The sequence below is a fragment of the Felis catus genome, chromosome D3 (assembly GCF_018350175.1).
Source record: "Felis catus isolate Fca126 chromosome D3, F.catus_Fca126_mat1.0, whole genome shotgun sequence".
In the NCBI taxonomy this organism is placed as follows: Eukaryota; Metazoa; Chordata; class Mammalia; order Carnivora; family Felidae; genus Felis; species Felis catus.
In genome coordinates this window covers 58,289,633-58,304,099 of record NC_058379.1, presented here as the reverse complement: position 1 = coordinate 58,304,099, position 14,467 = coordinate 58,289,633, and the positions used below count along the sequence as shown (strand labels likewise).

At 48.4% G+C, this 14,467-nt stretch overlaps 1 protein-coding gene across 14 annotated transcripts in view; it reads right to left on the bottom strand.

The window, feature by feature from the left end:
- KIAA1328 (protein hinderin) overlaps positions 1-14,467 on the bottom strand; it is a 356,080-nt gene that overhangs the window by 7,773 nt on the left and 333,840 nt on the right. For 9 of the 14 annotated variants that reach the window (XM_006938856.5, XM_003995143.6, XM_006938857.4 and 6 more), the window contains one exon: positions 1,834-12,553. The exons of 1 other annotated variant lie outside the window; for it this stretch is intronic. In XM_006938856.5, coding sequence (XP_006938918.3) covers positions 12,343-12,553 — 211 coding nt within the window. In that variant the 3' untranslated portion in view covers positions 1,834-12,342. Of the gene's footprint in view, positions 1-1,579; positions 1,777-1,833; positions 12,554-14,467 lie in introns of those variants that run through there. 4 more of the 14 variants (XR_006587837.1, XR_006587836.1, XR_006587835.1 and 1 more) reach the window with 4 other exon arrangements.

Here is a 14,467-nt window from a genome sequence, read left to right as displayed (position 1 = left end):
GCTGCCTTCCCTTCTCCCTGCGAGTCCTCCCTTTGGTTACCTGCCTTCTCTGCCATCCCCTCAGCGTCTGGGCTTCAGGCCTGGCTGGTGAGCGCTGGGGATCCTGACAGCCAGCCCCAGCACCCCAGGCCCTTCCTTATCACCCCATCTCCTCTTCCCTCATGCTAGCCTAACTCCTCATCCCTTCGGGAGCTCCCAACGCCCCCCTCTGGGCTTGCACCCTTTGTGGGGGTCCACCCAAGATTTGCCCAGACCAGGAGGAGGACTAGAGACCCGTGTATCAAGGTGAAGAAGGCATGGGCTTTGACGTCTGACCAGATGCAAATCCCAGTTCACTCGGATATCTTCTGTGTCACTTTGGAAAAGTCACCTAACCTCTCTGAGCCTCAATCTCCTTCTCTCTAAACTGGGGATAATACTACCACCACCACAAGAGTTGTGAGGAGTGAATGGGACACAGCCATGCACAGCTACACCCTACCCCAAGGAGTCTGAGTTATAAATTCTTCTACAGCACACTACAGATACTCAGAACGAGTAGTTCAGGCTCCGGTCCTCTTCTTCCCTTTCTGTAGCTCCATTCCATTGACAATTTGTGTCTCAACTGAGGCCAGCTTGAACTTGACATCAGACCACTGTAAGCCATCTTCTCATGGTCCAGTCAGCCCTGCGACACTCCCAGAGAATTGCTGTCATGCCGAGGGCACACACCTCTGTCTCTCGCTGTTCACACTCTTTTCCAGGGACCCCAATTAGCTGCTGTTCCTATGCCCCTTCCTTTCTTTGCCCTTTCTCCCAGGAGCGCTCCTGGCGCCACCGTGGCTGTTATTGTCTACAGCCGATCTCCTCTGGGTTCGTATGGCCTCAGGCTGCATGTTAATTTGGTCTTTGCATTTTTTAAATGTTACTTTTTTTTTTTTTGGAAAGTTAACATTCATATATTTCAAAATTCAAAAAGTATGAAGAAGTATACCGTGAAAAGCCTTCCCACCCCTGAATCCAGCCACCCTTTCCAGCCAGTGTGATCAGTTGTTTCTGTTACCCTGTTTAAATGTGTACACGTGGGTACATGTGCTTTGGTATAAGGGACTCAGCCATGGTCCCCATTTTCAGTGGGGACATCCAGAGCCAGGCGGTGATGGGCCTGGGCTCCAGCAGCTGGCCTGTGGGATTCCCAGCAGGCCCGGGGCTGCTCAGGACCCCCACTGGTTGGGAAGAGGTCACCCTCATCAGTTGGGCTCTTTGAGCCATGGCTGTAGCTACCACTTATGGGTGCTGCTCTGAGCCAGCCCCTGTGTGGAGTTACTTAATTAGAATCTCCCATAATTCTCTGAGGCGAGTGTTCTTGTCCCTATTTTACAGATGAGGAAACAGGCTCAGCGAGGGGCGGTCCCTTGCCCAGATGACCCAGAGTCAGGGTTCAAGCCCAGGGCCGTCTCTCTGTGATGCGATGCACTTAATCTCTGCATCCCGCCTCCCGGGGCTGTGAATCCTCCTCACAGCCACTTCCTCCAACGCTTGTGTCCTGCCTCCCACCTCCCTGCTTCTTCTTGAGGTTTTCTCAACAACCCAATTTCACCTTTAGGAAATGGTGTCATCTATGTTGACTCAGGTACCAGTCCTTTCCTTTCCTCCCCTCCTTCATCAGCGGGGCTGGAGCTGGGGTTCTTAGAGATGAATGAATGAATGAATAACACATTACTGAGCGTGTTGCTAACGAATCCATAGTTCTCCCTGCCTAGGAGCACTTGCTGGTGGTGGGGACAGAGGGGGAGCCTGGAGGGAGACAGAAAACCCAAAGACCCAGTTAGCTTTTATTCTTAACAAGGAGAGGAAATTCATAAATGGAATATTTATTAATAGTTGATGTAGCCACTTGAGGTTCAAAACCTTTTGAGTTCGTGACAGCTTTGTTTACCCCAGCACACTGAACTCTGCAGAAAACTATAAACAAACTTTCAAGATCGATGCAAACTGGTTCTCCACCACTCAGAATCAAGGGGGAAAATGTAACCATTTCTGAGGGCCCCGTACTCCACTAATTGAGGTATGAGGATTCTTGTAGTTTCCAGAGTCTCCACGTGAATCACAGTAAGAGGCTTGGGGAAGGTAAGTAACTTGCCCAAAATGCCACTGCAAGAAAGTAATGGGGCCCAGAATAAAAATCAGCTACACTCATTCCCCCATATGAGGTTCCCTGACAAAGACAACTGCGGAATAGTGCGGTGCAGGGCTGGGGGCGACCCTGAGGATGGAAGGCAAGGGGCCAAGTCTAAGGAGGAGACACTTGGGCTGGGCGCTGGAGGGTGAGCCCCAAGGGAGTGGCCCATGGGTAGACATTCTGAAGAACTGTCAGATGTCTTAGGTAGGCGGGGAATATGCTGGGGAAGATGCAGGGCCTTGTTTAAAAACAACCTCCCCCCACCACTGATGACCCAGACACTGTCCTGGCTACTTCACTGATGCCATCCCAGCTGTCTTCCCGATAACCCTGGACCCGGTTTTACAGAGGAGCTTCAGCCGTGTACTGAAAGTCACCGGTACGGCAGAGCTGGGGTGTGAGCCCTGGTCCCCTGCTGGCAGATTCTGTGCTTGTAATCGCTGTATTACTTTGGAAGAGGCTACCTATTCCAGGCACTTGCATCACGACTCTTCACTCAGAAGCCTCTTCGCTGACTGTATTCCCAAGACTCGCACAGACACACAACCTAACCACGGGAAGGGTGGAAGCAGGATTGTCCTGGAAAGGCTTCAGGCCTCTGCCTCAGTTTCCTCCTCTGCAGAAGTGAGCCGGTGCCTGGGTCTCAAGGATTTGGTCCAGCTCTCTGCTAAGTGCTGGGAAGGGCCCTGGAGAAGAGAGAGGGCAGAGGAGGGAGGCTGTGAAAGCCCTCAGCCTAGCTCTTGAGATAAGAGCCACCCGAATGAGAGAAAAGAACAGTGTTTTCCCCACCACTTTGTCCTGCTCTCTGCTCTGGGCAGAAGTTGAAGCAAGTCTTGACACTTGACGCCTTGTCCTGAGCGCTTGACAACCTTAAGATGCCTCTGGGCTCAAGGTATCCCCTTTAATCAAGAACTACTTGAGGTATTAGGGCCTTTGGCATTGCACGCAAGGTCTGGCACATAGAAGGAGCTCGACGATGGTTGCCAAATGAATGAGAAGCAGAGTGGTGTAGGGAGGATGCCTCCCATGCACCCCTTCTGAAGCAGCCCAGGCCTGGCACACTCCCAGCAAGGCCCCTCGGCTTCATCTTCCCCAGCTCTGCACAGGGATTAGAAGATAGCCCGATGGTTCTGGTCTTCTCATTACTGGGAGCTGGGGGGATGATACACATTTGGGAAAAGTTCTTGTTGGGGCCCTCACAGATGTCTTATGGACACAGATTCTCATGTTGTTCCAGGTTTCTGACCATTCACATTCTCCCTGACCTTGGTTCAGGGTCCATTGCCCCAGGGGGCTCTAGATCAGGCTGAGCACCTCTTCTGTGACCTCCTGTTGACCTCAGAGTGGGGACCACGTCACCGGGCCCTGTTCCCACGCTGTTCTGTGCTGCTCTGTGTATGTGGCTCCCTCCCTAGCTGAAGTCCATGATGAAGAGAAATGAGTTGTCTCCTTTTCCAATCTCTTGTCTAGGACTGGGCTGGTCAAAGAGGGTAGTCAGAACCCAGCAGAAGACTAGGATTTAAATGGAATGTGCCGAATCATCAGAGGATGCTGAAACTCGTGGGTAAAAGGTAGAAGGGAAACAATATCTACACAGTCTCAAAGTACCCCTGCCTTCCCAGACTAATACGTTACAAAGGAAAGGTTAATAACTGTACAGTTGTACCTTAACCGTGTGATTAACATTAATATGCCCTGGAATGAAGGAAATAGCTGTCATGGGCCTCCTGGTACGATGTGCTGAGAAGGACACAGCATTACCCACTCCTGCTGAAAATGCGTCACCTGAATTTAATCATACAAAAACATCAGACAAACCCAAATTGGGGAACATTTTATGAAACAAGTGGATTGTAGGGATGCCTGGGGGCTCAGTCAGTTAAGTGGCTAACTCTTGATTTCGGCTCAGGTCATGATCTCACCGTTCACGAGTTCGAGCCCCGAGTTGGGCTCTGCGCTGACAGGGTGGAGGCTGCTTGGGATTCTCTCTCCACCTCTCTCTGCCCCTACCCTGCTTGCAATTTCTCTCAAAAATAAATAAATAAGCTTAAAAAAAAACCAAACAAGTGGATCGTACTCATCTTAGAGAGACACAATAGCTAAATGCAACGTATGATTCTGAGCCAGCATTGTTTTTCCTTTGTTAAAAAGATATTTAAGGAAAGGAAACTGAGAAAGTTAATAAGGAAATCTGGCAACATGTCAGTTAAGGTCTGTAGATTAGATAACGGCACTGTGTTAATGTTAACTTCCCGATTTTGATCACTGTACTGTGGTTATGTAAGAGAATGTCCTTGTTTTTAGGAAATACATGCCAAACTATTAGAGAGGATTATGTGTGCAACTTACTCTTAAATACTTCAGGAAAAAGGTAATAATAGATGTGTTTATTTACGTGTGGGAAAGAGTGAATGATGAAGCAAATGAGTTACCATGTTAACACTTGGGGAATATGGGTGAAGGGTATACAGGAATTCTTTGCGGTATTTCCAAAACTTCTCTGTAAGTCTGACTTCAAAATAAAATGGAAAAAAAAAAAAAAAAAAAACAAAACAAAACAGGTGGCCAGTTTGGAATTAGCTGGGTCAGCCTGAAGATAGCTGTCAGCCACTTGGACCGGGCATTGGAGGGGCCAATTTCCCTCTTCCTTCCCTATTAAGGAGGGATCTGGGAGCACCAGCTGGGGAGGTGACAGGCAGCAGGGAAGCAGCGATAGTTGGAACCTATATGGGTGTCTTTCCGCTGGACCCCACCACTCCTCTGACTTTGAACACCAGGCCTAGCGTTCAACACTGTCCGCGTGAGCTTACTTTGGGGGGCTCTGTCTCCATGCCTTTGACACACTGCTCCTCCTCTGCCTGGAACACCCTCCTGTCCTTGCCCTCGCCCAGCAAAAGTGCCCTATCTCTGGGAAGATCCTGATGGAAGTCTCCCTCCCGGGGGCTGTTGTTCTGGCCTCTGGGAGCTCTTAACTGCAGCTCGAAGGAGCGCCTGTGTGCTGCTGGTGGTCAGAACCCATATCGTTGGACTTTGCCCAGTGCATAGTGGACGATCACAAAAGGCCTCAGAGCTTACTGAAGACCAATGTGTCCTGAACTTTGGGGATCTGATGAAAGGTACGAACCCTCTGGTCCAGATGAGCAGAGAGGTGGGAGACAGGTGAGGAGAGGGCCGTGTGCAGGGCCGCTCTCCACCCGGGACTGAAGGTTTTGGAAGACCAGGGGGCTTTTCCTTTCGGAGACCGCCCACTCCGGCACCTCCCCCTGCATAGGGTGGGACGGAAGCCCCGGGGCCCCTACCCATTTCTCTGCTCTTTTCCTAAGCTCAGCTGGGAGATTTGGGGGTCGCAGCCCTAGCTGGCCCTCCCCTGCTGGGGCTGCACCTGCTTCTCCTCCCAGCAGGTGTGCGGCAAGCAGAGAGGCAGGGAGAAGTTCTGCCTGGGGTCACTGCTCCCGAGACCCTTCTCACACTCATTGTTACTCAACCTTTTCCCCTCCATCGCAGTAAATCTCCTTCTCTTATTCTCCACGTTGATATAGTAAGTTGTGTCATTTTGAGAAGAAATACATAATAGTATATTAGAGGAATCATGGATCTCCTCATTCATGCTTAGAAAAAATTTATTACAATGTAAGAAAGTCTGAATAGCATGAATTTATTATAATGATTTAACACTTCTGCACTTGAGTTAAAAATGCCTCTCCATAAATAACTGTCCCTGGAAAACATAGCAAATTTACACAGTTTACCATTTCCCAATGTTATATAAATCCAACAAGCTTAAATCACCTCCAGCTGGGAGGAGGACACTGAAAGCCAGGGCTGGGGGGGTTCATGGAGTCTCGGCTGGCAGTGACAAGAGGCGGGACAGCTGGCCTTCCCTTCTTCCAGCCCCTCGTCTCAGCACAGGGGAAGAGAAGGACAAAGAGCAGGGATACCAGGGTTTATAACTGCAGCACAGGTGAAGGACCGTGGGCCTTGGACATCCTGGTGGCGGTCAGGCCGGGGCTGTTGTCTGTGCGGTGGTGCCAGTGAGGTGCGGGCCAAGGCCGCCCAGCTATGGACCGCAGAGGAAGGGGAGGGAGGGGCCGGCGCCCATGCCTTGTGCAGATCTCAGACGGGACGGGACCTGGTCTTCCGGCCGAACACCTCTTGTCTCCCGCATCCCAACACTGCTCTTTGTTCCTGGGACTTCTGGTCCCTACATTCCAGGGAGCCCCCTCTGCCTCCACTGGACACCCTGCCTCAGCCTCCTTGCATGGGCATCTTTGCTTAATCATTCTAGTTTTCCTCTGGGCTAGTTTTCCCGGGCTAGGTCAGCATTCGAGGCACCAACTCATAGGGTAGGAATTACCACTCCCTTTTTATAAATGATTTTATAAATTACTGTATTTGAGGCTTATAAAGTATAATTGATAAAGTTTAACTTTATTTTTTTATTTGAAAGAGAGGCAACTAGCGAGTGCAAGTGGGGGAGAGGGGCAGAAGGAGAGAGAGAGAATTCTAAGCAGACTCCAGGCTCACCACAGAGTCCCTACACGGGGCTCAATCCCACGACCCTGGGATCATGACCTGAGCCGATATGAAGAGTCAGATGCTCAATGGACTGAGCCATCCACGTGCCCCTGTAAGGTTTAACTTTATAATAAAGATTAAATTTATAAAGTATAACTTGCCTAAATGTGTACATCTCACAAGTGGTAGGGCTGAGTTGATTCCAAGGTCAAGATTTGTCGTCTTTGGACACTCAGCATGCTAATAGGGAGACAAACAGTACACAAGACAATACAGCACAGTTTGAGGTGGGATAGGACAGAAGGTTCTCTGGAGCATTAGCAGAAGCAGAGTCTATAAGGATGCCCGGAGGGATCAGGAGAATATGGAAGCGGTGACAGCTGAGCTAGGTCTGGGAAAGTCATCCGTGAGACAGAGATGTGGAAAAGCCACACAGATGGCAAAGAGCAGCGTGTCTTTGGGAGGTGGCCAATAGCTGTGAGTTGGAAAGGTGAATAGAGCAGAGAGAGGAGGGAGGTGAGGTGGATGAGGGAGGTGGGGTCAGATGCTGAGTCCTGCCTGGTAGGTCACTCTAAAGTGCATGCTCCTTGCCCTGTAAGCATCGTGGAGTCCTTTGGGTTTTTAAACAGGAAAAGTTGTTAAGTCTTAGATTTGTTTGGAGAGAAAATGTGAGTCAGTGTGGGAATAGAGAGGGAGCAATAGAATGTCCCCAGACCCCTCAGTACAGCCCTCTCTTTCTGCCTGTGAGAGAGGTGTAAGCAGCCTGGAGTATTCAGGGTACTGAACTTTGGAGGCACACATCTGTTTGATTTCTTCCTTCTCTCCTTTCCTCCCTTCCACCCGTGCACCTACCTATCCATCTAACTGATAATGATGAGAGTCTGTAACGTGCCAGGAATCATGCTCCTTTTTTGGGACTGAGTGATGGCTAAGACCAACATCTTATTCTGGCCACCATGGGGCCTACCATCTAAAGGAGGGAACAGATAAACAGGCAGTCCTAGCACAGTAAGTGTTGTGATAGAGGATATACAGAGAGCTAAGAAAGCTCATGAGAAGCTCGCGAGAAGGGTATCACGCTGCCTTCAGTAACTAAGGAAGTTCACAGTGGTTGGAGCACAGAAGTCAAGAGAAAGAAACAGCAGGGAAACGAAGGGGCCAAACCATGAAGAGCCTCGTGCATTAATGCTCAGAAGGCCACGCTCCCACTTAAGTGCAATAGGAAATGAAGTACTGGAACTTTCCAACGCTTTAAGCCAGGGCGTGACATGGCAAGATGACCCTGGTCGCTTCACGGAGAAAATTTAACAGGTAACCCTTAGGAGTGCTTATTTACCTGTGCTGAGTGCTCGACATGCTCGCAGCACCTTCACGACAGTTCCGAGGTAGCCTCTGTCACGATCCCCATTTCAAGATAAGAGCAAGGCAAAGAGGGTTAGGTCACTCTTTCAAGGATGAGTCCAGGCCATCTAGCAGGGAGCCCAACACAGAGACTGTTGTCCTAGAGACGTGTCAGCAGAGAGGGCGGAGGGGGCAGATTGAGGAGTAGGAGGAGGACTCGTTACTACTCGGGTTTGACCGGAAGACAGAGGGGGGAGAAGGGAGTAATGGCCCTCCCACCCCCAGATTCTGAGTTGGAATTCTATTCTTTACTGGCCGATGGCCTCAGTTAGGGTCGGTCAGGCCTCATGTTCGTTATCGGTGCACAAGATAACATGCTGAACACTTAGGCACGTGTACGTGTTTCCCTGTCCTCGTTCCACAAAGAATTAAAGGTGGCTTACAAGAGACACTTATATACTGAAATGGTTTTGTATTTTTATTATTTTTTTTAAAGTTTATTTATTTTTAGAGAGAGAGCGAGCGAGCGGGGGAGAAGCACAGAGAGAATCCCAAGCAGGCTCCGCCCCGTCGGCGCGGAGCCTGACATGGAGCTTGAACTCCCGAACTGTGAGATCGTGACCTGAGTCGAAATCAAGAGGCGGATGCTTAACCGACTGAGCCACCCAAGCGCCCCCCTGAAATGATTTTTTAAAAGTACAAATATCATAAGCATTGAACAAGATGGCGCACAGGGCTCGGAGCTGGTTGAGTGAGGACTGTGGTCTTGCCACCTCCTCCTCTGAGGGATACCTGCAGTCCCCTTGATCAAGGGGAGGTGCCAGATTGACCTGGGGAAAAAGGGGCAGGATAGAGTCTCTGGCTGTTAATTGGATCCACGAGTCTGATCTCAAAACTAGGCATTTCAGGCACACAAGCCCTCCCCAGCATCTCTTAGCACCTAAAGCCACCTAGACAGGACCATTTTTCCTGTGTCCGAGTGCTGTGATTGTTCTTCCTTGCTGAACAATTTGGGTGACAGGCACGCGGAAGGGACTCAGGGGTGCATGTACATTGAAACTTCCTTTCCAGCAACCACACAGCCTAGAGGAGACTTGGGGTCCACGTGATGGGAGTGGCTTGGAGTCAACCAGGAAAACCTAACAGTTTGCGGCAAACCGTTTCCTCTCTCTGAGCTGACCCACGCTCCTGATGTTTAACACATACTGAGGAAAACAACATTTTGATAACTTGTGGTGCTGCTCTTGCTTCCAAGTTACGCCTCACAGATCTGAGGAGGGTGTCGAAGGGATGATTCGATACCACAACCACATGAGGAGGATAGCCATGGAGCTAACTGATTAACTTAAAATCTCTCATGTATATGAACAGTTGCCCACATTAGAAACAATATGCACTGAGGGGAGGCTAAAGCACGAGCTGGGAGGAGTCTGCTGTAGCCTCTCCACCTCATTAATGACCGCAGACTTCATCCGGCTCTCTCCTTTAGGCCTATTGCTTCCCAGAGTCTCTGGCTAGCAAATCTCTCGTAGGAGCTGGGTGCTGGGAGCTGGGCCAACAGCCAAGGGCAGCTCTGAAGGAGAGGGCCCTTCCTTCCTCGTGACGTTTGGGGTTTTCTAGAGAAGTCCCCACCATGGGGTCTGTTTGGATGAACACAAGTGTGCCTCCAGGAAGGATGACTGTCAGCAAAAGCTTTTCCTTGATTAACCTTAGTTTCCTAAATCAGGCACTTTGGGCCCTTGTAGGGAGCTTTGGTGGACATACTTTGCCTTTTCCCATTTTGCAAACACTGGTTGTTTTTTCTCTCACAGAATAGTGGGTAGCAGGGTAGGCAATGTTGTGGCCCTATGTGCAGCTCTCCTAATACGTATCCAGTCTTGCTCTGAGGAAGCAGCTGGAGGCAGTCACTTTGGGAGTACTTTACCAGGAAGAAAGCCTGACCCCTCTGTGTCTGCTCCTCTTTTCATACGATATCTGCAATTAGGTCAAGCGTCCAGGCTCTACAACAGCCTCGAGGTCCTACAAGAACCTTTTCATATATATATGTATCTCCACATATGTATCTCCAAGACAGAGTAAGATGTTAACATACACTGTTCAATTCATAAGGAAGATACTGGATTAGACACAAATTCACATCCTACTGCCCTGACACACAGGAAGTGCCCACAGGATACAGAAAGGCAACTGGTGGGGGAATGTAGCATATGAAAAATACGTTGATTGATGTTCTGCTGAAAATTCATCTTGGCTCTTCCAAATTGCTCATGCAGGGGGAGGTAAAGAAGCAATTAAACTCCAATCTGTGGCATGTGATAGACTCACCCCAAAAGACCTCAGCTTAAATCTCACTTATGATTCTTCTAAAGGCAAACAAGCTTCTTAAAGAAATCATAATCCTTTTCTTGGTCCTTCTGGCACCCTCTTACTCTGGAGAGCTATAAAGACACCGGCGTCCAAACGGGAGAGTGTCGTTATGGCTGATCCGAGGGGGGATGTACTTAAGGTACTCATGACACCTGGGGCAAGGAAAAGAAAGTTCTGGGAAACTTAAATTTAATTGAGAAAATGGCTGAAGGCTCTCAGCTTCTACCCCTTCTGCCACACCAAAAGAAACTCCAAACACTTGTTGAAATGGGATGAAATGGACTCAGTTACTCTCACAGGGGTGAATTTTAAAAGGACATTGTAATTGGCAGTATTTTTTCAACCTTTCAGTTGAATGCCTAAACCTAGTTAATCTTGACCTCGAATTAAGGATATGATATTGGTAGGTTCCATTCTTTTTTCCAAAGAGCAAAAAGACCCAAGTAAAGGAAGGCTGAGTAGAGATGATAGGGCCTCAAGCCTGAAGAGACAGTGAAATTAGGATCCATTCTGATGAGGAATCTGCTTAACAAGGCTTTTGTAGGCTTGAATAATCTAGTTTTGATAAGGCCATGCAGGCTCACTAAATGCAGTTTGCACTGGGTGGCCTGACTTTGGCTACCAACGCTCACTAACTGACAAAGACTCTTGGTCCTACTTCAAGCCTGGGACTGGTGAAAGGGAGAGAAAAAAAGCAACACTTTCCAGATCAAATAAAGTCATTGAGCATACACATCTGGGGACACATTTTCCCCTTGCTTCCAATGACCGACAAGTTTTAAACTCACTGGCTCTACCGGGCTCATCATGCTGCCGATCAGCATGAGTGCCCACCAGAGCCCATTGTAAGCTGAAGGACCCATCTTAAGAGCTCTGCTGAATAGGAGAACAGAGAGAAAACGAGGCCTCAAGTGTACTTCTTCCACAGGCCTTCTCGGGTCAAATGGAGGCCCAGTGGGAAAGATGGAGAGACTCTGCCTGGGGTGGTGAAGGAGAATCTGGCAAGTAGAGATGGTTCTTTGAGGTCATGAGACAGTGGGACAGTGATCCTGAGCAGAGCACATAAAAGGCCTGGTCACCAGGGCCTTTGATCCTCATAGGTAGGAGGGAGGCCCGGGGAGAGCCTATCAGCCTGTGGTAGCTGATGCCCCTCTCTAGCTCTGCCATCTTCCCCAGATACAGCCACGGGCAGTTCCAAAGAGTGAAGAATATAGACACTTGGCCAATAAGACGTACTGAGATATTGCTCTTATTTATCCTGGGAAATGGGTGGACGGCAGGAAAAGCACTTTAGGCCTGTGCCTCCATTTTGTTTCCTGAGGGTAGTCACTCTGTTGTGTGATTTAATGCTGGTTTCCAAGGGTTGGGTGGGTCCCTCCCCCTAGCACATTGTGCCCCTTGGTTGAGGGATGGGCAGCTGCTGGGCTGATGACTACTGATACTGGCTCACAATTAGTCCCCAGGGTTGCTTGTGAGCATAGGCACAGGAGCTCCAACTTTGGGATTCAATGGCTACGCGTACAAAGAGGCAGGCAGTGAGGGAACAGAGGTAAAGGAGAGGTAAAGGGTCTTTCTGAAACTGCTTATGTTACAAAGGGGCTACTTTGAAATCAGAGGGATCTTTCAGTGAAAACATTTTCCTTGTATACGAAAGAAAGCCAACCTTTTCCAATAAAGTATTGAGAAGGAAACACTCTTGAAATCAGGCCGAATATGACAAGGCTTGGCCTAGAAAAGATACTACCCTCCACCCCCATAACCCCTTAATGTGTTACCTACTGATTGGTCTGACCAAAACCACTCCGGGTTCGTAGAATGATTTCTGTGTTCAATACACAACAGGATGCTAGTATGGGAGAGACACGGTTACTTTGCCATCAAATAATTTAACACCCTAGATCAGTACATAAAGAAGCCCACACATTTCTGATGGAAATTTTGTAGCATGTGTTTCAATGTCAAATGAAAAAGATATCTTCCAGAATTTGATTCTCCTCCAGGTCTTCAGGGGTCCTGCCTGCCCCCACCTTGTTCCAGATTGATTTTCGAGGACTAAATCGGCAAGTACTGTGATTCCAGGCCCCAGCTTCTCTGGAGGGATGGGGCTGAGGTTTGGGAGCAGACTTTGGACTCAGAGATTGAACCAAATCCAACAGAGAGGTCTCATACCTGCAACACACACACAACCCAGACAGAAAATGATCAGACTGTTGGAACATTATAATCCAAAAAGCCTACAGAGTTGGGCTGCCTGGGGTGAGAATCAGATCACCGCTCACATCATTTCCAAGAGGGCCTTCTAGGGGAACTTTAGAGAAGGTAAACAGCAGAAGGCTCCTGCTGTCTGTCTGTAAGCTCTTCTCTTCTGCTGATCGTTAACATTCTTTTCTAACCTGTGAAGGGAGACTGTGGAGTGGGCAAAGGAATTTGACAATAGTAATGACAGACATAGTAACATTTATTGCAAGCTTACTAAGTGTCAGGCACTGTTCTTAACGCTTTATATATATTCAACCTTCACTTAACCCTCTAAACAACCCAGTGAAGTAGGTATTATACTAGTCTGATCTCCAGTATATACACAAGGAAACTGAGGCTCAGAAAGTAACTCATCCAACATGAAGCCATTATATGACCAAGTCAGGATTTGGACCCAGGTAGTTTGTCTCCAGTGCTCACATCCAGGACACTAAAGCTGCCTCTCAAAGTCTTTGCAGCCAGCCAGACCTGGTTTAGATCTCTGCTCTACCATTTGCAGGCTGTATGATCTTGGGAAAGTTCTTCAACCTCTCAGTTCAGTTTCTCATGCATAAAAGGCTAACAGAACTGATTAATTAAATTAATCGGTTGGTATAAAATAACATAATAAGTACTCAGTAAATACTAGTTCCCTTCCTGCTATCTTACTCCCACTCTCTTTAGAACCTTGGGAAAAGACACTCTCATGTGAATCTATAAAGAGCCCCCTCCAAAGAAAGTCTGCCTTGGTGTCTAGCATTTTCATCAGAAAGGGTAAGTTTAGGGGCACCTGGATGATTCAGTCGGTTAAGTGTCTGACTCTTGATTTTGGCTCAGGTCTTGATCTCACGGTATATGAGATTGAGCCCCGCATCAGGCTCTATGCCGACAGCTAGGAACCTGCTTGGGATTCTCTTTTCCTCTCTCTCTGCCCCTCTCCTGCTCATGTGCGCACACTCTCTCTCTCTAAATAAAAATAAAACAAAACAAAACAAAGGTAAGCTTAGGGCAGCATAGAGGCAGAGAAACTAGTGGTGGCCAATAATATGTATCCTCATCCATGGCCTATTTGTATGTATGTCCAGTATGGAACGTCAAAGGCATAAATGTATCTGCCTCCACATTCATTCATATGAGGGGTAAGTAATTTCTACAGATACGTCATGAAGCCTCAAGCAGGGCATGTGTGACCTGTGCATCTGCACAGGGCCCTGGACTTGGCTTAACGCTCTTCTGTTGTGGTCTTGAAACTCTTGATTTTATCTTTGACCTTGTGTTTTTGAAGTCTGATGAGACCAGGGAGCAGGTGTGTTAGCAGAGGAGATGTGCTGGGTATGCATATGTGGGTTTGGACCCACAGGCACAGTAGGCAATGGGCAGTGCCTATGCCAAACAGCTGGCCTGCCTTCCTGGTGGGCACATTCATACCAGAAGCAGCCTGGGGCACTGCAGGGCGCCAGGGGTGTGGCTGGGCTAGGACCTGGGCCCAGATTGGTTATGGTTATGGTGAAGGCAAGCAGCGGCAGCAGCAGTGAGAGGCTGGCTTGCCTGTCTTTCCCCAGATCCTGTCCCCAAGGCGAAACATTAGCTCTCTGGCCTGAGCGTGGAGATGGGAATGGTGGTGTTTAGGCAATAACACATTAGTAAATTATTATAAAATAAAAGTATATACATGGACATTGCAATAAAGCATATTGAAGAAATATCAGAATTCTTTGAGGAGTTTAGAATCTGGTCTTAAAAACTGCTGCATCATTGCAAAGCAAATATCCACAGGTTCAGAAATAGCAATTAAATGTTAAAGACTGTCGCATCTGATGGAAAAGAACACTATTTTCACATGCA